Source organism: Rhinoraja longicauda, chromosome 28, assembly GCF_053455715.1.
Source record: "Rhinoraja longicauda isolate Sanriku21f chromosome 28, sRhiLon1.1, whole genome shotgun sequence".
Lineage (NCBI taxonomy): Eukaryota > Metazoa > Chordata > Chondrichthyes > Rajiformes > Arhynchobatidae > Rhinoraja > Rhinoraja longicauda.
In genome coordinates, this window is record NC_135980.1 from 31,139,745 (window position 1) to 31,163,790 (window position 24,046).

The 24,046-nt window shown below is 47.5% G+C and overlaps 3 protein-coding genes across 5 annotated transcripts in view; 1 reads left to right on the forward strand and 2 right to left on the reverse strand.

Annotated features, from left to right (window-relative positions):
* Positions 1 to 24,046, forward strand: part of LOC144607393 (phosphatidylinositol 4-phosphate 5-kinase type-1 gamma-like) — a 187,915-nt gene that overhangs the window by 161,913 nt on the left and 1,956 nt on the right. The gene's annotated exons all lie outside the window — the stretch shown is intronic.
* LOC144607121 (complexin-4-like) lies at positions 371 to 9,137 on the reverse strand. Its single transcript, XM_078423736.1, has 3 exons — positions 8,903 to 9,137; positions 2,180 to 2,267; positions 371 to 1,432 (listed from the first exon to the last, which is right to left on the reverse strand). Exons 1-3 carry the CDS (start codon positions 9,076 to 9,078, stop codon positions 1,214 to 1,216), a joined length of 483 nt encoding a protein of 160 aa, XP_078279862.1. The 5' UTR covers positions 9,079 to 9,137; the 3' UTR covers positions 371 to 1,213.
* Positions 15,502 to 24,046, reverse strand: part of matk (megakaryocyte-associated tyrosine kinase) — a 52,514-nt gene continuing 43,969 nt past the window's right edge. For all 3 annotated transcript variants that reach the window (XM_078424223.1, XM_078424221.1, XM_078424222.1), the window contains exons 12-13: positions 22,283 to 22,369; positions 15,502 to 17,777 (exon numbers count right to left, since the gene is read on the reverse strand). In XM_078424223.1, the coding sequence (XP_078280349.1) occupies positions 17,595 to 17,777; positions 22,283 to 22,369 (270 nt within the window). In that variant the 3' untranslated portion in view covers positions 15,502 to 17,594. The remainder of the gene's footprint in view (positions 17,778 to 22,282; positions 22,370 to 24,046) is intronic.

Genomic DNA, 24,046 nt, shown 5'->3' on the forward strand with positions numbered 1-24,046 from the left:
TCCACCCACAACAACTGGGACTTGGAAATGGCGCCAGACTGGCCCCTCTGGAGGAAGGAACTGCAGATGCTGGTTTAAACCGAAGATCAGCTCGAGGGACTGGTAACGTTTGCTTCGTGGCTTGTCTATGATGCACTTTAGTCAGGAGTGCAGATGGCATCAGATGAAGCTCTGCTTCAACCAGTAGACCAGGAGTGACCGATGGTTTAGTTTAGTTTAGTTTATTGTCACGTGTACCGAGGTACAGTGAAAAGCCTTTGTTGCGCGCTATCCAGTCACAGAAAGACAAGACATGTTTACAATCGAGCCGTTTACAGTGTACATGATAAGGGCATAACGTTTAGTGCAAGGTAAAGCCAGCAAAGTCCGATCAAGGCTAGTCCGAGGCTCACCGATGAGGTAGATTGTAGTTGGGTAGATGGTGACAATAAATGTACCAACCTTTTGGAGAACAAACAGAATATATCAAAACACAATGTAGTGTTGAGCCGGTGTTTATTTATATTATTTACACCATGGAAAATAGAGAATGTTGCAACGTGAACACACAAATCAAATGAGATTTAAAAAAAATTGCTGTAAATTAATCTGTGCGAAACAATTCTGATTTGTTACAAATTCAAATCCACACTAGCTTTCTGTGCGATCGGTCTCCAGACTTGAGTTGGGGTGTGTGTAGCAGTTGCCAACTTCCTCACTCCCAAATACAGGACAAAGGGTGACGTCACCGCCCCGCGCCCCACGTGACCTCACCCAGCCAGCGGCCACTTTGTTCATCATCACCCTGGCCAGAATGGTGCCCAGTTGTTTATTTACCTCCCCTTGTCTGGATCGCCTGTGTGCTGGCTCGGAAATGAGACGTTTGCTGTGGGACGTCTCACACACTTCAGGAGGTAGAGGGAAAGATAGATCAGCCATGATTGAATGGCGGAGTAGACGTCCATCAGTACTACCCCATGAGCAATGCAAGGATCCTGCTTGCCTGTTCAATGGGCAGACCAGGGTCAGGCTAAGTCCATGGAGGTGGAGATGTAGACCCACTCGGAGATCCTCCTCAAGTTATCTGGAGAATAAGCAACTACAATGTGAAGAGAGCATCGAACAATGCCAACGTCTATGGGGTGCTTTACCTTCAGTGAACGTCATCACAACAATCATGTTGAGGAGGACTCCTCATCAATGGAGCCGCAGTGTTTTACACACGGAGCCAACATTACATCACGGAGCATTTCTCCTCCGCTGTTTGTTTCATCTCAGTGAACGTTTCCTGGGCTTTAACCTTCAAGGTGTCAAAGTCCATGTTCTGAATGGTCCCCAGGAAGGAGTTGCTGGCTTCCTCTTCCTCTTCGTCCTCCTGCACCATCTTCGCCAGTTCCTCAGGCAGGTCCACATCACCCCCTGCCATCTGCAGCTGGCTCTCGTCTTTGTCATTCTGGGTCAGATACAGAGACAGGAATTAAGACCTTGTTAACCCACCATGTCATTCCCAGCATCCTCCTCTACATCCATGCCCATCCAAACATCGATAGGTGGAAGATCAGTTTAATTTAGTTTATTTTCAGTTCAGTTCATTGTCACGTGCACTGAGGTACAGTGAAAAGCTTTTGTTATGAGCTATCCAGTCAGCAGAAAGACAAAAACCCATGCAGTCCCAGGGAGAATGTACAAACTCTGTACAGACAGCACCCGTGGTCAGGATTGAACCCGAGTCCCTGGCGCCGTCAGACAGCAACTCTACCGTTGTGTCCCAGTGCCGACCCAATGGGCAAGTTGGGCCGAAGGGCCTGCTTCCACGCTGTATGACTCTATGACACTAGGTGCCCTTTTCATACATCCACCTGCCACATGGATCATGTCATGCTTCAGACAGGTGACAATGGGATTATTTCCTCTTCTTGGCCAATTGCATCTTTACCTGTATCTTACCTGTGACCCATCTTTATCTGTGCCTGGGCCTTACCTGTGACTGGGCCTTACCTGTGACTGGGCCTTACCTGTAACTTGCTTTACCTGTAACTGGGCCTTACCTGTAACTGGGCCTTACCTGTAACTGATGGTTGCCTGTGACTGGGCCTCACCTTTGACAGGGCCTCATCTGTAACTGGGTCTTACCTGTAACTGGGTCTTACCTGTGACTGGGCCTTACTTGTGACCTGCCCTTACCTGGACTGGTGCTTACCTGGGGTAGACGATATTTATCCCTCATGTGCAAACGAACTGTTGCCCTCTCTGCCTTCTTTTGAGTAAATGCGTTGTCTCGTTCTATTCTGCAATAGAAAGAAAATGATATTTTAAACCACAGATCCCAAAGTTTGTGTAGATTCTATATGTTCGGCTTTAACTGTTGTCATTTTTAATTTTCAACCAACATCAATGAAAAAGAGCAGAACACATAGTGCTGGAGTAACTTAGCAGGCCAGGCAGCATCTGTGGAGAACATGGATAGGTGATGTTTCACAGAGTGCTGGAGTAATTCAGCGGGTCAGGCAGCATCTGTGGAGAACATGGATAGGTGACGTTTCACAGAGTGCTGGAGTAACTCTGCGGGTCAGGCAGCACCTGTTGCAGAATTGGACAGGTGATGTTTTGGGTCAGGACCTTTCTTCAGATCTACAGTTACTGCAGGTGAAGTGAAAAGGTTGTCGTGATTGGGAGTTCAACCTGATGAAGTTCAGCCAGCGGGTTTCACAATTTTTTATTTTTCAAACTATTTTTGAATGTGGCGTGAGGGATATTATTCTGCCAGCATCTTCATAATGGAGCCATGGGTTGGCAGATTGGTACACAGGTCGTACCATAATATCCAAAACATCCCATAGGTCACCGCCGTCTATATTACTGTGTTGCAGCAGCATGAAAAAGGTCTAAGCTCTTGTGAAAGCTTTTATTATACTGAACCTTTAATTGCCAAATATATCAAAAGTATGTTTTTCGAATATTTTCCACAAAACACACACCTCCAGATTCAGGGACAGTTTCTTCCCGGCTGTTATCAGGCAACTGAACCATCCTCTCACCAACTAGAAAGTGGTCCTGACCTCCCATCTACCTCATTGAAGACCCTTGGTCGATCTTAGTCACTGTGGACGGCTCGATTATAATCATGTATAATCTTTCGCTGACAGGATAGTTCGCAACAAAGAAAGCTTTTCACTGTACCTCGGTACACGTGAATATAAACTGAAATAAACGAAACTAAATGACCAGCAGATGTCACTGGATATTTGTGACTAAACGAGACTAAACTAAACTAAAGTAAACGCTAACTTCAAGTAACCCTTGCGTGCCCTCTCTCTCCATCCCCCTCTCCCTCTCCGACCAGTCTGACGGTCCTCCTGATTAAGTTTTATCTCTGTATGCTTTGCTGTCAGCTTTTCCTAGCTAACGATGATCTATTCCATGTATGTGAATCACATGTACATGTGCAGAAACGGCATCATCATATGTGTGACACGTGCTTGTCTTTGGTGATGGGGCTTCGTGGAGATTATCTTGGCCAGCAGCTCTACTTAAGCAGTTTGCCATCTCCCAATCATGTTCCCCATGTCGGGGGAGTCCTGAACCAGGGGTCACAGTTTAAGAATAAGGGGTCGGCCATTTAGGACGGAGATGAGGAAAAACTTCTTCACCCAGAGAGTTATGAATCTGTGGAATTCTCTGCCACAGAAGGCAGTGGAGGCCAATTCACTGGATGTTTTCAAGACAGAGTTAGATTTATCTCTTCGGGGGCTAACGGAATCAAGGGATATGGGGAGAAAGCAGGAACGGGGAACTGATTGTGGATGATCAGCCATGATCATATTGAATGGCGGTGCTGGCTGGAAGGGAATAATGGCCTCCTCCTGCTCCTGTTTTCTATGTTTCTATCTTCAAATACACTGTGGAATACATGACACGATGTGGGATATCAAGGCTGTGTGGGCAGAATGGCCCCAAGCTAATTAGCAAGCAGTGAGACGTCATACACCAGAGTGATAGGTAACCATCTGATTAGTTGCTGCGATGGTGGTTAAGGGATTAAGCATTAAGAAGGACTTTCGGAGAATTACCCTTCTCTTTGAATTGGGTCATAGGCCCACCTTAAAGCTCAATTAAAGAACTCATTTAAAACATTGCGTCTCTGGGCAGCGTCTCTGCCCTGATGTGGCCGTCTGGGCTTGTACTCAAGGCTGGGAACATGAAGAAAACTTGCTTCTTGACACAAAATGCTGGAGTAACTCAGCGGGACAGGCAGCATCTCTGGAGAGAAGGAATGGGTCTCGACCCGAAACGTCACCCGTTCCTTCTCTCCACAGATGCTGCCTGACCCGCTGCGTTACTCCAGCATTTTGTGCCTATCTTCGGTTTATACCAGCGTCTGCACTACCTTGCTACACACCTGGTCCTTGAAGTGGCTTCCACTGTGCAAGAGTATTGAGCACTAAAACTGATCACATCACTCAGTCACCTCAGATCTACAGGTTATTGGCCTTTACATGCGACCTCTGTGGCTTTGTGAGATACCTCTATTTTTAGAGTTTACAGCACAAATATGGGGAATCCCTGCATCGCAGCGTTGTCTGCTGATACTGAAATAAAAATAAAAATTACTCTCCAGTACACGACGGCGCGGTGGTGCAGCGGTAGAGTTGCAGCCTCACAGCGCCAGAGACCCGGGTTCAATCCCGACTGCGGGCGCTGTCTGTACGGAGTTTGTACGCTCTCCCCGTGCTGTGACCCGCGTGGATCTTCGGGGGGTTTTTCCCCCGCACACCAAAGACATACAGGTTTGTAGGTTAATTGGCTTGTTTTTAATGTAAGTTGTTCCTAGTGTTTGTGTGGGATAGTGTTAGTGTGTGTGTGTGGGATAGTGTTAGTGTGTGTGTGTGGGATAGTGTTAGTGTGTGTGTGTGGGATAGTGTTAGTGTGTGTGTGTGGGATAGTGTTAGTGTGTGTGTGTGGGATAGTGTTAGTGTGTGTGTGTGTGGGATAGTGTTAGTGTGTGTGTGTGGGATAGTGTTAGTGTGTGTGTGTGGGATAGTGTTAGTGTGTGTGTGTGGGATAGTGTTAGTGTGTGTGTGTGTGGGATAGTGTTAGTGTGTGTGTGTGGGATAGTGTTAGTGTGTGTGTGTGGGATAGTGTTAGTGTGTGTGTGGGATAGTGTTAGTGGTCGGCGCGGACTAAGGGCCAGTTTCCGCGTTGTATCTCTAAACTAAACTAAACTAAACTAAAGTAGTCCAAGCTGCCTCAGTTAGGGGCTGTGGTGTGCTGGGCTTTTATCTGTCGTTGCTCCCCTGTCCTCGTGTGCAGTTGCTCACGGGCTCTGTGTCACAGGAAAATCCTGCTCAAGCTCTTTTCACGCTAAGCCGCTGCTGTCAGAGTTTAGCCCCAAATCCTGGATTGCACTAGTTACCCGGCTCCGGAAAATAGACGGTTACTTAGCCCAGTTTCTTGGCACCATCACTACCTTATTTCCCCAAATACAGGGCGCTCCTCTTAACCTGTTCAGTGCCAAGTATTTTTCTTCCACTATTGGCCCTGACCCGGGAATACTCAGGCGGGGCACTGACCAGGTTAAACAAAATAATTGCAGTTGCAAACAAAAAACTACACGAGAATTAGTATCAACTCCACTCCTTGCAGTGAATCAACTCTTATATGGGGGAGTGATATTGTAACGTCACATCTTACATAGAAACATAGAAACATGAAATAGGTGCAGGAGGAGGCCATTCGGCCCTTCGAGCCAGCACCGCCATTCAATGTGATCATGGCTGATCATTCTCAATCAGTACCCTGTTCCTGCTTTCGCCCCATGTCCCTTGATTCCGTTAGCCCTAAGAGCTAAATCTAACACTCTCTTGAAAACATCCAGTGAATTGGCCTCCACTGCCTTCTGTGGCAGAGAATTCCACAGATTCACAACTCTCTGGGTGAAAAAGTTTTTCCTCATCTCAGTCCTAAATGGCCGACCCTTATTCTTAAACTGTGTGACCCCCTGGTTCTGGACTCCCCCCAACATCAGCCTGTCCAATAGCCTGTCCAATCCCTTAAGAATTGTACATGTTTTATAAGATCCCCTCTCATCCTTCTAAATTCCAGTGAATATGTTAAATGTTTATGTTATATTGTATTGCACAGAGTTTTCTTTAGTTCCAAAGATAACCCCATGTTTTCTTCTTGTCTGTCTTCACATGGTACATGTAGCATGTACTTGTCTGTCTTCACATGGTACGGCACCACCTTTAGCCCTAAGAGCTAAATCTAACTCTATCTTGTATACATCCCACAAATTTGTGGGACTTTTCAAGAGTTGTGCACACAAATGTAGGGAATAGTCGATAAAGTCAGGGCCGCTGAGATGTAGAAACAAGGAACTAGAGTCCTGGAGTAACTCAGTGGGTCAGGCAGCATCTCTGGAGAACATGGATAGGTGACGTGTGCAAACTCACAGTGAAATCCTTTCCTTCCACACAGTCCAGTAGAGTATTGCAGTACCCAAACACAATCCCTGATTAGCAAATTGTACGGAAATGGTCCACTGATCCCACATGGAAGAGCCACCAGGATTTGGTGCCATTTTCAGAGTCCAGTCCACACTCTAGTTGTTCTGAGCAGTACCCGATCCAGGCGAGCCCCAGGCTGCTGCAGGCCATAGGCCGCCTTCCTTGGTCATGTGGATCGTCCAGCGAACTCACGTCCCTCTCCTCTCCTCCTCCTCTCCTCCTCCTCTCCTCCTCCTCTCCTCTCCTCTCCTCTCCTCTCCTCCTCTCCTCTCCTCTCCTCTCCTCTCCTCTCCTCTCCTCTCCTCTCCTCTCCTCTCCTCTCCTCTCCTCTCCTCTCCTCTCCTCCTCTCCTCTCCTCCCCTCTCCTCAGAGCTAAATCGCACTCTCTCTTGAAAACATCCAGTGATTGGCCTCCCAAAGGCAATATCACTGCATGCGCACGCACACACTCACACGTGTACACACACTCATATGCACGCACACACTCATGTACACTTACAAACACACATACATACACACTTGTACATGTGCACATCTGCGCACATTCATGTACACACACTCATATGCACGCACACACTCATGTACACATGCAAACACACATACATACACATGTGCACCAGACCAGATGCCAGTCAAACTCAACATGGGCCATTGAAATATAAACTTGTAAGAAAATCGATTGTTGCTTGATCTAAGCACTTGCCAACAGTTGTAAGACCATAAGACAGAGGAACTGAATAGGCCATTCTGCCCATTGAGTCTACCCCACTATTTAATCCTATATTTAAACTATTAAACCATGTACAACCTCCAAAACCACTAAGCAGCAGACAAACATCGCAAAATGTGGAGAACTCAATCTACTCACTGAAGAAGGGTCTCGACCCGAAACATCACCCATTCCTTCTCTCCCGAGATGCTGCCTGACCCACTGAGTTACTCCAGCATTTTGTGTCTACCTTCGATTTGAACCAACATCTGCAGTTTTTTCCTACACAAGTCCTACAGGGTTTTGGTTCCAGTTGTTGGCTGATGGCTTTCATTCTAGTGAACACCACAGGTGAAGCATGAAGACAAGGTGTGCTATCATAAGTTATAAGTCATGTCATAAGTGATAGGAGCAGAATTAGGCCATTCGGCCCATCAAGTCTGCTCCACCATTCAATCATGGCTGATCTATCTCTCCCTCCTAACCCCATTCTCCTGCCTTCTTCCCCATAACCTCTGACTAATGACCCATGCTAATCAAGAATCTATCTATCTCTGCCTTAAAAATATCCACTTACGGCCTCCATAGCCGTCTGCAGCAAACAATTCCTCAGATTCACCACCCTCTGACGAAAGAGATTTCTCCTCATCACCTTCGTAAAAGAACATACTTTAATTCTGAGGCTGTGACCTCTAGGCCTAGACTCTCCCACTAGTGGAAACATCCTCTCCACATCCACTCTATCCAAGCCTTTCACTATTGGGACCCTTCTTCAAATGCAGTCTGAAGGGAAGGATCCTGACCCAAAACGTCACCTATCCATGTTCCCCAGAGATGCTGCCTGACCCACTGAGTTACTCTAGCACTCTGTGAAACGTCACCTATCCATGTTCTCCAGGGATGCTGCCTGACCCGCTGAGTTACTCCAGCACTTTGTGTCTATCTTTGGTATAAACCAGCATCTGCAGTTCCGGCTTATTATCTGTCAGATAATAGTTTACAAACAGCATGGCCCATAAAGGCTATTTACACTCAGGGGGTAATGCTGTGTGGTTTAACTTTGGATTGTGATATTTACGACTGAATATTTTCTCATTTCCCGTTGTTAAATTGTATTTCTAGAGTGCATGTTAGAAGCCACCAGTTACTAATTCAATGAGGACTCGAATCAAACAGTCTGAAGAAGGGTCTCGACCTGCAACATCACCCATTCCTTCTCTCCAGAGATGCTGCCTCTTCCGCTGAGTCACTCCAGCATTTTGTGTCTATCTTCGGTTTAAACCAGCGTCTGCAGTTCCTTCCTACACTAATCAAACAGTGTTCATTCCAGTTGACAGAGTAGTGTTGAGGGTGACAGTATTCACTGACTATACAGCTTTTGTCAATGCCGAGCTACTGACAATGTGTACTCCCTGCACCTCACAGTGAACGGACATGACCAAATTAATCTAACAGTCTGAAGAAGGGTCTCGACTCGAAACGTCGCCCATCCCATTCCTTCTCTCCAGAGATGCTGCCTGACCCGCTGAGTTACTCCAGCTTTTTGTGGCTATCTTTAATATAACCACAAAGGTTATATTAAATATGTTCAGGATTTCAATGACACATTTTGACTTTGGTACTGTTGTGCACGCAACTCTACTGCACAAACGCGTCACCCTTGGCTTGAGTCCCCACGAGTCCCCACTTCCCCAGTTGTGGCACTCACTTTTCGTCCAAGAGTTGCCGCTGGTATTCCTCAAACTCGTCCCTGGTCATACCAGAGCTCTGTGGCGTTGGCTTCCCATCTCCCTCCGCTGCTTTGTCCTCTTCTCCTCCTCCACCTCCACCGCCTCCGAGTTCTTTTATTTTCCCACTGATCATGGTTTTGAGAAGGATTGCCATTTTGGCGGAGAGCTGGTGTAACTGTGGGGAAGGGAAGCTCGCTGGTGTCACCTGGAGCACAGAATGTGTCCGGATAAACCTTGTGTGCAACTACTCAACATGAAGCTAAACGGCTTAAGTCATTATAAGATGCCAGAGAGAAGTGTTGGGCTCCTTCACTGCTCAGACCTATCGGCCCATCTACCCCTGCTTACCAAGATGCAGCCTCTGTGTTTGGGGAATGAATTACACATGGGTTGAGATCTTGCCGTTCCTGTTTGGAGGAGTTGTCCAATTAATGTTTCGTGACATTTAAACTAAACCCGATGCTCCTGATTTGAAACAATCCATGACCTATATTCTGACAGAAGAAAGACACAAAGTGCTGGAGTAACTCAGCGGGTCAGGCAGCATCTGTGGAGAACATGGATAGGTGACGTTTTAGGATAGGACCCTTCTTCAGACTCATATTTGGGTCGTGACCCGATATGTCACCTATCCATTTTTGTTTAGTTTAGTTTAGAGATACAGTGTGGAAACAGGCCCTTCGGCCCACCGAGTCCACACTGACCAGCGATCCCCGCATATTAACACTATCCTACACAGATTAGGGTCAATATTCAATTATACAAAGCCAATTAACCTACAAACCTGTACATAGAAACATAGAAAATAGGTGCTGGAGGAGGCCATTCGGCCCTTCGAGCCAGCACTGCCATTCATTGTGATCATGGCTGATCATCCCCAATCAATACCCCGTGCCTTCCTTCTCCCCATATCCCTTGATTCCACTAGTCTCTAGAACTCCATCTAACTCTCTCTTAAATCCATCCAGTGATTTGGCCTCCACTGCCCTCTGTGGCAGAGAATTCCACAAATTCACAACTCTCTGGGTGAAATTTTGTTTTTCACCTCTGTTTTAAATGGCCTCCCTTTATTCTAAGACTGTGTGGCCCCTGGTTCTGGACTCGCCCAACACTGGGAACATTTTTTCCTGCATCTAGCTTGTCCAGTCCTTTTATAATTTTATATGTTTCTATAAGATCCCCTCTCATCCTTCTAAACTCCAGTACATCTTTGGAGTGTGGGAGGAAACCAGAGATCCCGGAGAAAACCCGCGCATGTCACGAGGAGAACGTACAAACTCCGTACAGACAGCACCCTTAGTCAGGATCGAACCCGGGTCTCTGGCGCCGTGAGGTAGCAACTCTACCACTATGCCACCGTGCTGTCTCCAGAGATGTTGCCTGACCCGCTGAGTTACTCCAGCACTTTGTGAAACGTCACCTATCCATGTTCTCCACAGATGCTGCCTGACCCGCTGAGTTACTCCAGCACTCTGTGTCTATCTTCAGTATAAACCAGCATCCACAGTTCTTTTTTATGACTCCTGGCATCATGTTAGACAGGGATAACCGGGAAAGGTTTCAGGAAAAGAGCTGAAGGAAATTTAAAGTGACACTTTATACAAAATAGGTTGTTAAAGCCCTGAACCTGAAAGGTGATGGAAATATTTTTAATAAATAGTTTTTAAAAGGGAATTAAATCTGTACTTGAAAAGAATTTAAAAAATTGTCGGGCACTAAGTAAAAAATAGCAGGTCAAACTATACTGTTCTTTCAGAATGTTGGCACAGTTATAATAACAGAAATGGCTTTCTTCCAAATGCTCTAATTTCTTTTAACTAAATACAAATGAGCAAACCCGCAGCTGCAGGTGTGAGCTTTGAACTTGTGTTCTCTGATTAATGCACAAATATCCCAGTATTGCTAAATGATCAATATGAAACTACGCGGGCACGTCTAAAACAAGTCAATGTGGTGAGAGTGTTGGAAATCCGCACCGTAAACTGAGAATGCTGGACAAACTCGACGGATCAGTCAGTCAGCATCTGTGGAGGGAGGATCTGAGTTAGTCCTTCAGGGCTGGGACAACTTAGCGAGGTGTACACCCAATATTGACACAACGTGCTGGAGTAACTCAGCGGGACAGGCAGCATCTCTGGAGAGAAGGAATGGGTGACGTTTCGGGTTGAGATCCTTCTTCAGACCAAGAGTCACCTCAACTACCACCTGAGGGAGGAACGTATGGATGGTAAATGAAGAAGCGTTGAAAAGGGAGCAGGGAAAGATCAAAGGAAAGAGATGTGTATCAATTTTCAAAGGAGAGCGTGAGTGAATAATATCTGCTGAAGTCCGGCACGGGGGCGCAGCGGTAGAGTTGCTGCCTCACAGCGCCGGAGACCTGGGTTCGATCCTGACCACAGATGCTGTCTGTACGGAGTTTGTACGTTCTGCCTATGACCACGTGGGTTTTCTCCGGGTGCTCCGGTTTCCTCCCACACTCCAAAGACGTACAAATATGTGGATTAATTGGCTTCTGCAAATTGTCCCGGGTGTGTCGGATAGAACTAGCGTGTGGGCTGATCACTGGTCACCTCTGCCTCGGTGGGCTGATGGGCCTGATTCCATGCTTTGATTAGTGCAGGTGTCAGGGGTTATGGAGAGAAGGCAGGAAACTGAGATGAGAAAAAACTTTTTCACCCAGAGAGTTGTAAATTTGTGGAATTCTCTGCCACAGAGGGCAGTGGAGGCCAATTCACTGGATGAATTCAAAAGAGAGTTAGATAGAGCTCTAGGGGCTAGTGAAACCAAGGGATATGGGGAGAAGGCAGGCACGGGTTACTGATTGTGGATGATCAGCCGTGATCACAATGAATGGTGGTGCTGGCTCGAAGGGCCGAATGGCCTCTCCCTGCACCTAGTTTCTATGTTTCTATGTTAGTAGGGTTGAGAGGGAGAGATAGATCAGCCATGATTGAATGCGGAGTAGACTTGATGGGCCGAATGGCCTTATTCTGCTCTTATCATTTATGAATTTATGCTGTATCTCTGAACTACACTAACCTGTTGTTTTTAGATTTTTTTAGATTTAGAGATACAGCGCGGAATCAGGCCCTTCGGCCCACCGAGTCCGCACCGCCCAACAATCCCCGCACACTAACACTATCCTATATCTACTAGGGACAATTTTTACATTTACCCAGTCAATTAACCTACAAACCTGCACGTCTTTGGACTGTGGGAGGAAACCGAAGATCTCGGAGAAAACCCACGCAGGTCACTGGGAGAACGTACAAACTCCGTACAGACGGCGCCTGTAGTCAGGATCGAACCTGAGTCTCCGGCGCTGCATTCGCTGTAAGGCAGCAACTCTACCGCTGCGCCACCATGCCGCCTATAGTGGTGTCCTCTTTAACAGGCCACAGGACAATAATCAGGTTGTTCTCTGCCCCGCTCTTACACTTCCAGGGCCTCTCGATGTTCTCTGCTCCAATGAATAAAGCCATTAACACGTCCAATTTACTTTCAGAACTATAATCTCCCCTCACATCCGGGTAAATCTATGCTGCTTCTCCTTCGTGGGTTTCATATCTGCTAATTGCTTCAAAGCATTCCCATTTTCCACTCTCAATAAACCTTAATCGCAAACTCTGGTGCCCATAATTTAACCCTGCTGCTAATCCTGTACACCTCTCACCCGCTAATCTTCGCCGGCCCCACTGCCTGAGTGCCTTCGTTTAAAATTCCACTCCATCAAACCCCAATCAGCCCGTCCCCCCTCTCTCTGTAATCTCACTTTCCCCTGGTTTCTGAACGTCCCTCACTCCCTCTGCTCCCCCTCTGGTGCCTCTGTCTCCCACTCTCACTGCCCACGGCCCTGGTGTTGCCTTTCCAACCTTATCCACATTCCCCTCCTTAGTTTTAGTTTTTAGTATTAGAGATGCAATGCGAAACCAGGCCATTCGGCCCACCCGACAGTCCACACCGACCAGCGATCCCCGCACATTAACTCGATCCTTCACACTCCAGGGACAATTTTTACATTTATACTAAAGCCAATGAACCTACATACCTGCACGTCTTTGGAGTGTGGGAGGAAACCGAAGATCTTGGAAAAAACCCACGCAGGTCACGGGGAGAACGTACAAACTCCGTACAGACGGCACCCGTAGTCAGGATCGAAGACGTGCAGTTTTGTAGGCTAATCGGCTGGACGAAATTGTAAATTGTCCCTGGTGTGTGTAGGATAGTGTTAGTGTGCGGGGATCACCTGGCGGACTTGGTGGGCTAAAGGGCCTGTTTCCACGATGTATCTCTAAACTAAACTAAACTTTGGACAGGGTCTTTAGAATGGGAAATGTACAGGTTAGTGGTAAATCAATTAACCACTAATGCATTTCCAAGAAGTACAGTGAAAAGCTTTTGTTGCGTGCTAACCAGTCAGCGGAAAGACCATACATGATTACTATTGATTTCTCTAACTTCAGGTAGTATCAGCATTCCCTCTCTCTCTACCCCTCCCCCACCCAAGGCACACCAGAGAACAATCCTGAACTACTATCTGCCTGATCGGGGACCGTCAGGCGATCTTTAATCGGACTTTACTGGACCTTATCTTGCACTAAACGTTATTCCCATTATCCTGTATCTGTACACTGTGGACGGCTCGATTGTAATCCTGTACAGCCTTTCCGCTGACTGGATAGCGAGCACCCAACAAAAAAGCTTTTCACTGTACCTCTGTACACGTTTTGGGTGCGGCACGGTGGCGCAGCGGTGGAGTTGCTGCTTTACAGTGAATGCAGCGCCGGAGACCCGGGTTCCATCCCGACTACGGGCGCTGTCTGTACGGAGTTTGTACGTTCTCCCCGTGACCTGCGTGGGTTTTCTCCGAGATCTTCGGTTTCCTCCCACACTCCAAAGACGTGCAGGTTTGTAGGTTAATTGGCTTGGTAAATGTAAAAATTGTCCCTAGTAGATATAGGATAGTGTTAGTGTGCGGGGATCGCTGGTCGGCGCGGACCCGGTGGGCTGAAAGGGCCTGTTTCCGCGCTGTATCTCTAAACTAATCTAAACTAAACTTGACAATAAACTAAACTAAAACGAAAAAAACTAAATTATCTCACAATGTGAAATTCTCTGCCTCAGAAGGCAGTGGAGGCCAATTCTCTGAATGCATTCAAGAGAGAGCTAGATAGAGCTCTTAAGGATAGCGGAGTCAGGGGGTATGGGGAGAAGGCAGGAACGGGGTACTGATTGAGAATGATCAGCCATGATCACATTGAATGGCGGTGCTGGCTCGAAGGGCCGAATGGCCTCCTCCTGCACCTATTGTCTATTGTCTATAATGTCTGTGCCGAACATGATACCAAGATGAACTCTTATCTGCCTGCACATAATCCATATCCCTCCATTCCCTGCATATCCATGCACCTAACCTGTTAACCTATCCCTGAATTAATGATGAAACAGCACAGTTACGCTGCTGGGCAATCTCACAGAAAACTGTCGTCATTCGTATTGATGCCGAGACCCAGTTAGAGAGGGCCACCTAATGAAAGGTTAGTGTTTCACATTCTGCACCACTTCCCTAATCTAACCGCCACTCTCAGCTGTGACTGTGGGGCAGCTGAGAGACTCACCATTAAATAAAATTAATTAAATTACTAGACCAAGTGGACCCGTTGGGCCCAAACCTCTCCTTCATTGGTGCAGCACCCTCCCCCTCCCCTCCCCTCCCCTCCCCCTCCCCTCCCCCTCCCCTCCCCTCCCCTCCCCCTCCCCTCCCCTCCCCTCCCCCTCCCCTCCCCTCCCCTCCCCTCCCCTCCCCTCCCCTCCCCTCCCCCTCCCCTCCCCTCCCCTCCCCTCCCCCTCCCCTCCCCTCCCCTCCCCCTCCCCCCCCCTCCCCCCCCCTCCCCCCCCTCCCCTCCCCTCCCCTCCCCTCCCCTCCCCTCCCCTCCCCCTCCCCTCCCCTCCCCTCCCCTCCCCCTCCCCCTCCCCTCCCCTCCCCTCCCCTCCCCTCCCCCTCCCCTCCCCCTCCTCCCCTCCCCCTCCTCCCCTCCCCCTCCTCTCCCCCCTCCTCCTTCCCCCTCCTCCTCCTCCTCCCCTCCCCTCCCCTCCCCTCCCCTCCCCTCCCCTCCCCTCCCCTCCCTCCCCTCCCCTCCCCTCCTCCCCTCCCCTCCCCTCCCCTCCCCTCCCCTCCCCTCCCCTCTCCCTCTCCCCTCCCCTCTCCCCTCCCCTCCCTCTGCCCCATCCTCCCCTCCCTCCCCCTTCCCCTCCCCCCCACTCCATCACCCTCAACCCCCCTTTCCCCGCTCCACCCCCCTCCCTCCCTAGGAGATAGATTTAAACTTTAAAATGTGAGTAACTTAAAAAATATAACACCGATTTCAATGAAACTACTTCCATTAGCACCAAAGGGATGACGGTGAGTAAGGTGGGCCTACAATTGTCACGCCATCGTGTACCGTGTTGGCTGTAGTTCAGGAACAAACAGACAAACAAACGAGAGTTTTAGTATATAGATATATTTTTACTTCCTTGATAGATGACTGCGATCGGGGCCAATAATGGGAATAATATCAGAAATTCCACATCCCTAACTTACCATTTAATTTGATAATAAAATAATGCAGCTGGTGAAACAAGCCTTCCTTGGTCTCTCATTGAACGCAGTCTTGTATTCTACATGTGCAAGGATTAGTGCAGCAGCTTGGGCTTAGATTCCAATCAGCACTTGCATTCATCTCAGCTATTCGAATGATGATTGAGTTTGTGTCTAATCCCTGTATTACTCCTCTCCACTTACACAGTGTCTGCAGCGGTCTGCTAGTCCCTGTAACACTCCTGTAATTCTCCTCTGCCTCAGCTGCTCCACAACACAACTCCAGCCTGCAATGCCCTTGCAGTAACATAACTTGTACCTTTTCTTCAGGCCACGGCCGACATTAACACAGAGTGATGTCTAATGTGTATTTAATCTTAACTATGCAAGCATGTACTTTTATACAATCCATTTACAATATTTCGCAAAGTGCTGGAGTAACTCAGCGGGTCAGACAGCATCTCGGGAGAGAAGGAATGGGCGACGTTTTGGGTTGAGACCCTTCTTCTGAAAAATTTAAAATCTAAATCTATCTCCTAGGGAAGGAGGGGGGATGGAGAGAGGAAAAGGGGGGTCGAGGGGGATGGAATGGGGGGAGGGGTGGGGAATGGGGGAGGGGAAAGGGGGAGGGGAGGAGGGAGGGAGGGGGAGGGTAAGAGGGAGGGGGAGGGAGGAAGGGAGGAGGTGGGAGTGGGGGGGAGGGGGGGGGGAGAGGGGGCTGTACCAATACAGGAGAGGTTTGGTGCAGGGTCCACTTGGTCTAGTGATTTCATAACTTTCACATTTGGCCACTCATGTTACAGGTTGGTTTCCTTATTTACAGAAACACCCGAATACAAATTTAAGAAAGAAAATATTAGGCTATTGCCTGGAATGATTGCTAAATGTTTCCTGCAGCTTTATCTGTTAATCCAGCCTGTGATACAATAGCCTCATCACAGTTTGATTATTACTTAATTAGATACACGATGAGATGACAAGTGGTGATAGAGCAGAGCACCAACCAGAACAGATCCCGCCAGATGTAAAGTGATGACATGGAAAACCAATCTGCAGATGCTGGTTTAAATAGAAGGTAGACACAAAATGCTGGAGTAACTAAAGTGATGACGTGCTCTTCACAGCCACTCATTTGCAATTGAACAGCTTCAGGTAAATAACGCTTAACACAATTGCTCTTCTGTTGATGGGGTTTCTAATGGAAACTAAACAACACCCCAGTTTATGTTGCTTTTACAAAGCACCTACTGCCCCACCATGGGGCTTCACAGCGCCACAGACCCGGGTTCCATCCTGACTACGGGTGCTGTCTGTGCGGAGTTTGCACATTCTCCCCGCGACCTGTGTGGGTTTCCTCCGGGCACTCCGGTTTCCTCCCCACACTCCAAAGTCATGCAGGTTTGTAGGTTAATTGGCTTCGGTAAAAATTGTAAATTTTCCCTTGTGTGTGTAGGATAGTGCTAGTGATCAGTGAACATTGGTCAGTGTGGACTTTGACATTTGAGCACACTCACAAAAGTCAAGTTTCAACACAAGGTGGAGGAAGGAACTACAGATGCTGGTTTACACCAAAGATAGACACAAAATGCTGGAGTAACTCAGCGGGACAGGCAGCATCTGTGGAGAGAAGGAATGGGTGATGTTTCGGGTCGAGACCCTTCTTCAGACTGATGTCAGGGGAGTTGGAGATACAGAGATAAGGAAGTGTAAAGTGTGAAATGAGGACAAAGGGGATGGAGATCAAGGAAAATATAGAATAGAACATTGTTAGCTGGGAGAAAATAACAACAACGCATACAGAGATAAAATGTAGTCAGAAACAGGGAAGGGGAAGGGATGGAGAGAGGGGATAAGCAAGGGTTTACTTGAAGTTAGAGAAGTCAATGTTCATAGCACTGGGTTGTAAGCTGCCTGTTCCAGAATCTAACAGGCACAAGCCTTATTGCCTTATCTCTGTATAACATCAATGACCATTTATCCCGTATCGCTGCTCACTTTAATCTTAATTCCTGAAAATTATCCATCTGGAAATATTAGTCCAATAAAATCTATCGAGGATATTCCAAATTGTCCTTCAAACAGTTTTTTCTTCAAACGTATTCTGATTTCCTTCCTTCTTTTTCCATTTTCTCCTTGAGTTTTTTGAAGGTTGGCCGTTTGCCAGGCTCGTGCTCCCAGCAGGACTTCATCAGCTCGTAGACCGCGACTGGACACATCTCGGGCGACTCCATCCGATAGCCTCTCTCCACTCTCTGAGACACATCCATCAGTGACTAGGGGAGACACAGAGAGCAACTTGTAATGTCGTTTAGTCTCCAGGAGACCAGGTCCACAGTACACAGACTGTCATATGTTGAAAGACTGGAGCGACTAGGCTTGTAATTTAGAAGGATGAGAGGAGATCTTATCGAAACGTATAAGATTATTAAAGGGTTGGACACGTTAGAGGCAGGAAACATGTTCCCAATGTTGGGGGGTCCAGAACAAGGGACCACAGTTTAAGAATAAGGGGTAGGCCATTTAGAACGGAGATGAGGAAAAACTTTTTCAGTCAGAGAGTTGTGAATCTGTGGAATTCTCTGCCTCAGAACAGTTTTTACCCCAGGGCCATACGAGAACTGAACACTACCTTTGCACTAGGCAACACCGTTAAAAAATCTTGTACTTAATATAATTGTATTTAATTGTATTTATGTATTTATTTGTTTTTGCATTTATTGCATATATGTTTGTACGCACCGTCAGGATTGGCTATTTTTTAATTTCGTTGTACTCGTTGCAATGACAATAAATGAATATTATTGTTATTATATTATTATTAGTGGAGGCCAATTCTCTGAATGCATTCAAGAGAGAGCTCAATAGAGCTCTTAAGGATAGCGGAGTCAGGGGATATGGGGAGAAGGCAGGAACGGGGTACTGATTGAAAATGATCAGCCATGATCACATTGAATGGCGGTGCTGGCTCGAAGGGTCGAATGGCCTACTCCTGCACCTAGTGTCTATTGTCTATTGTTTGTCTACACGCCTTCACAGGTTCACAAGTTATAGGAGTAGAATTTTGCTGGAATTTAGAAGGATGAGAGGGGATGTTATAAAAACATATAAAATTCTTAGAGGATTGGACAGGGTAGATGCAGGAAAATTGTTCCTGATGTTGGGGGAGTCCAGAACCAGAGGTCACAGTTTAAGAATAAGTGGTCGGCCATCTAGGACTGGGATGAGGAAAAACATTTTCACACAGAGAGTTGTGAATCCGTGGAATTCTCAGCCACAGAAGGCAGTGGAGGCCAATCCACTGGATGTTTTCAAGAGAGAGTTAACTTAGCTCTTAGGGCTAACGGAATCAAAGGGAAATATGGGGAAAAAGCCAGAACAGGGTACTGATTTTGGATGATCAGCCATGATCATATTGAATGGTGATGCTGGCTCAATGGCCTACTCCTGCACCTATTTTCTATGTTTCTTTGTTTAATTAGGCCATTCGGCCCATCAAGTCTACACCGCCATTCAATCACGCCTGATCTATCTCTCCCTCCTAACCCCATTCTCCTGCCTTCTCCCCATAACCCCTGACACCCGTACTAATAAAGAATCTATCTATCTCTGCCTTAAAAATATCCACTGACTTGTGGCCTCCACAGCCTTCTGTGGCAAAGAATTCCACAGATTCACCACCCTCTGACTAAATTTCTCCTCATCTCCTTAAACTCAGGACCTGAGTCAGGTCAAGCGTGTTTTATTGTCCTATGTCCCAGATAGAACAATGAAATCCTTACTTGCTGCAGCACAACAGACTATGTAAACTCACTGTGTAGGAAAACAACTGCAGATGCTGTTTTAAGCTGAAGATAGACACAAGAAGCTGGAGTAATTCAGCGGGACAGGCAGCATCTCTGGAGAGAAGGAATGGGTGGCGTTTCGGGTCTAGACTGAAGATGGGTCTCAAGCCGAAACATCACCCATTCCTTCCCTCCAGAGATGCTGCCTGTCCCGCTGGGTTACTCCAGCATCTATCTTATGTAACTCACTGTTGCATCTGACTGCTGGAAGGGCGTGGGTCAATGACAAAAGCTGCAGTTGTTGCAGGCAACCGCAGAGGGCAGAATGAGTGGGGGGAGTGGGGGGGACAGAATGTGGCATGTGTCCTGATATACAATGGTATTAGTCTACAGTGGAGCAAGTTGAACAGTTGAAAAACTTGCTGTTTGTTCTGAACTCACCAAGTAAAACAATTCACATTCAACCTATTGAAACACTTCAAACCTCTCTCTTTTACACCAGCGATGGGGATTGATAGTTAGCATGGACCTGTTGGGCAGAAGGGCCTTTCCAATGATGCATCACCCAAGCAGCTTGGAATATTTTCAGGCAACAATGAGTTATGAGTTTAGTTTATTGTCACGTGTACCGAGGCACAGTGAAGAGCTTTTGTTGCGTGCTATCCAGTCAGAGGGAAAGACTAAACATGATCACAATCGAGCCGTTTACAGTGTACAGATACGTGATAAGGGAATAACATTTAGTGCAAGGTAAAGCCAGCAAAGTCCGATCAAGGATAGTCCGAGAGATCCCTGATTCGGCATGTGTGAGCGGGAAGAGTCGGTGTCCCTGTTGGGCGATGGAGGTCTTGTGTGTGGGACGTTGGCAGGGCAGCCATGGAGCTGCACTATGATCAGACTTGCCCAACACACCCATTTTGGGCGGTCACGGTTGCGCAGCGGTAGAGTTGCTGCCTTACAGCGAATGCAGCGCCAGAGACCCGTGTTCCATCCCGACTACGGGCGCTGTCTGTACGGAGTTTGTACGTTCTCCCCGTGACCTGCGTGGGTTTTCTCCGATATCTTCGGTTTCCTCCCACACTCCAGAGACGTACAGGTATGTAGGTTAATTGGCTGGGTAAATGTAAATGTAAACATTGTCCCTAGTGTGTGTAGGACAGTGTTAATGTACGGGGATCACTGGGCGGCACGGACTTGGAGGGCCGAAAAGGCCTGTTTCCGGCTGTATAAATATGATATGATGATATGAAGATTTAATCCCACGGCAGCAGGGCTAACAAAGACACCGTGAGCCCAGAGAGACGCCCAGCCTGAGGATACTCCAGCACATTGTACATGGCATCTCCTTAACTCATTCACACCCCCATCTCCAGCGCTGTCCTTCACCCATTCCTTCTCTGCAGAGATGCTCCTGGATGCTCCAGCTGAGTTACTCCAGCTTTCTGTTTCTATTTGACGTCTTTGGGCAAGAGGTACAGAAGTGTGAAAACGCACACCTCCAGATTCAGAGGCAGTTTTTTCTCAGCTGTTATCAGGCAACTGAACCGTCCTATCACAAGTAGAGTGCAGTCCTGAACTACTATCTACCTCATTGGTGACCCTTGGACTATCCTTGATCGGACTTTGCTGGCTTTGCCTTGCACTAAACGTTATTCCCTTATCATGTATCTGCACACCGTAAATGGCTCGATTGTAATCATGTATTGTCTTTCCGCTGACTGGTTAGCGCGCAACACAAGCTTTTCACTGTACCTCGGTACACGTGACAATAAACTAAACTGAAGTGTTTTATTGTCATAAATCCCCAACACGGAACAATGAAATTCTTACTTGCAGCAGCACAACAGATATGTAAACATAGTGCACCGTAAACACCATCATAAACAACAAAATAAGCTCTACATATCGAACTTCGGGAACGTAATTGGTGACGGCAAAGGCGAAGGCCGTTGGACAATGGGCCGCTTCCAAGATGGCGGCGGACGGAGGAGGCGATTTGGCGTTGCCATGGCAACGGGCCTTTACGGCCAAGATAAGGCTGCACTCTCACAAACTTTGAAACTTTGCTGGTGCCACAAAAGTAGCGACACTTTGCAAACTGTCTCGGTGAAGTCCACTATGACATTACAACCTTTAAACTTTTGTACTTGTCTATGATTGCACTTATCGTTTGTTCGTAAGTTCATAAGTGATACTGTAGGAGCAGAATCAGGCCTTTCGGCCCATCACGTCTATTCCGCCATTCGATCATGGCTGATCTGTCTCTCCCTCTCAACCCCAATGTTCCTGCCTTCTCCACACAACCTCTGACACACGTACGAATCAATTGTGTGATTTTACTAGATTGTACGCAAAACAAAGAATTTCACTGTCTCTAGCTATGTGAAAATAAAGTATCATTGTATCATTGATTTGTAAGCAGAGCTCTACAAATTACTACAATTTTTGTGAGATACTGCAAATATAATAATTACATTTATGTGAGAAGTGGGGAGAGACTTTGGGAGACAGTGCAAGCAGACATTTGCCTTCCAGTGGGCGCCAGTGTATGTTAACAACTGTTTTTCGAGAGAGTTGTGCCAGGTGGTGCAGCGGTAGAGTTGCTGCCTCAAACCGCCAGAGACCTGGGTACAACCTTGACTACGGGCGCTGTCTGTACAGAGTTTGTACGTTCTCCCCGTGACCTGCGTGGGATTTCTCCAGGATCTCCAATTTCCTCCCACACTCCAAACGCGTGCGGGTTTGTAAGTTAATTGGCTTGGTATAAATGTAAATTGTCCCTAGTGTGTGTAGGATAGTGTTAGTGTGTGTAGGATAGTGTTAGTGTGTGTAGGATAGTGTTAGTGTGTGTAGGATAGTGTTAGTGTGCGGGGATCGCTGGTCGGTGCGGATTCTATGGGCCGAAGGTCCTGTTTCCGCGCTGTATCTCTAAACTAAACTAAAAACAATGCAGTTACTAAAATGTGCCACAGTGCAGCCAGGTTAACACTGCTCACCAGCTTGGGGTAAGGTGCCCGGCCGTATGAAAACAACTCCCAGAGGAGAATTCCGTAACTCCAGACATCGGATTTTGTGGAAAATTTCTGTTGAAAGAAATCAGGCAACTTGTGACGGCAATTACACGCAGAATATTCACAACGTTATCACAGACACTAAGCCAGGAGGTTATTCTTAAACCGACTCAAAATGCAGGAGTAACTCAGCGGGTCAGGCAGCATCTCAGTAGAGAAGGAATGGGTCCAGACCCTTCTTCAGACTGAGATTCAATGGAGGAGACACAGAGATTTGGAAAGGTAAGGCGTGAAAACATAGATCAGAGGTGAAGCTAGGGTGCCAACTCCCTCACTCCCAAATACGGGACAAGGTGACGTCACCGCCCCGCGCCCCACCTGACCTCAGCCAGCCCGCGGGCGGCCGCCATTGGTGGAGCGGGAGCACGTGGCCGCTGGCTGGGTGAGGTCACGTGGGGCGCGGGGCGGTGACGTCACCCTTTGTCCCGTATTTGAGAATGAGGAAGTTGGCAACCCTACTAATACGGGACAAGGGCGGTCCCGTACGGGACAAACTAATTTAGCCCAAAATACGGGATGTCCCGGCTAATACGGGACAGTTGGCAACGCTAGGTGAAGCTGATCAAGGAAATGTAGAAGGGAACATTGTTGGCTGAGGGGCAGGTGACAAGGAGGCAGACAAACAGTAACATGTAATCAGAAGGACAGTGAAACTAGTCGGAGAACTCAGATGGGAGAGGGACGGAGAGGGAGGGAAAGCAAGGGTTACTTGAAGTTAGAGAAATCAATATTCATACCACTGGGTTGTAGCCCACAGCTAAAAATGGCCTGTTTTCTTTATCATCAATACTTTATTGCATATCTTTCATTCATTTCTTCTATGTCTACCTACATCACCATCTATATCTCTTGTTTCCCTCTCCCCTGACTCTCAGTCTAAAGAAGGGTCTCGACCCCGAAACGTCATGGGTTTCGACCCCGATACCCCGAAACGGGGTATGGAGAGAAGGCAGGTACAGGCTACTGAGCTGGATGATCAGCCATGATCATATTGAATGGCGGTGCAGGCTCGAAGGGCCGAATTGCCCACTCCTGCACCTATTTTCTATGTTTCTATGTTTCTATGTCACCCATTCCTTCTCTCCAGAGATGCCGACTGGCCCGCTGAGTTACTCCAGCATTTGGTGTCTACATCCGCTGGGGTGTAAGCTGCCCCACCAATATAGCAGGTGTTGTTCCTCCAATTTGCGTTAGGCCTCACTCTGACTCTAACCCTCTCTTTGCCCACAAGCTGCCATTTAGCTTAGGAGCCCTGTGGGGTTTAGATGACAATGCGATCAATAGACAATAGACAACAGACAATAGGTGCAGGAGAAGGCCCTTCGGCCCTTTGAAAGCATCCCCTCCCTCTCCGTCCCTCCCCCACCAAAGTCGTACCAGCTTCAAAGTCGTCTTGTTGAGTCTCATTGTTTGTAACTCATTTTCACCTAGCCCTCTCAGTCTAAAGAAGGGTCTCGACCTGAAATGTCACCTATTACTTTTTCTCCAGAGATGCTGCCTGATCCGCTGAGTTACTCCAGCACTCTGTGAAACATCAACTATCCATATTCTCCAGAGATGCTGCCTGATCCGCTGAGTTACTCCAGGTGTTTGTGTCTACCTTCAGAGGAAGGGATTGAGTTACCTCTGTCCCCACTGGCACTCGTTCCCCAGTGACCTGCTCAGTCCCGTCCACACACAGCAGATGAA

What these genes read in the sequence shown, in the direction of transcription:
- LOC144607121 (XM_078423736.1), bottom strand. Translation starts at nt 9,078, where the DNA reads ATGGCAATCCTTCTCAAAACCATGATCAGTGGGAAAATAAAAGAACTC. An exon ending in CGGCAACTCTTGGACGAAAA is followed by an intron (nt 2,268 to 8,902) that starts GTGAGTGCCACA and finishes TTTCTATTGCAG; the next exon opens with AATAGAACGAGACAACGCAT. An exon ending in ATAAATATCGTCTACCCCAG is followed by an intron (nt 1,433 to 2,179) that starts GTAAGCACCAGT and finishes TATCTGACCCAG; the next exon opens with AATGACAAAGACGAGAGCCA.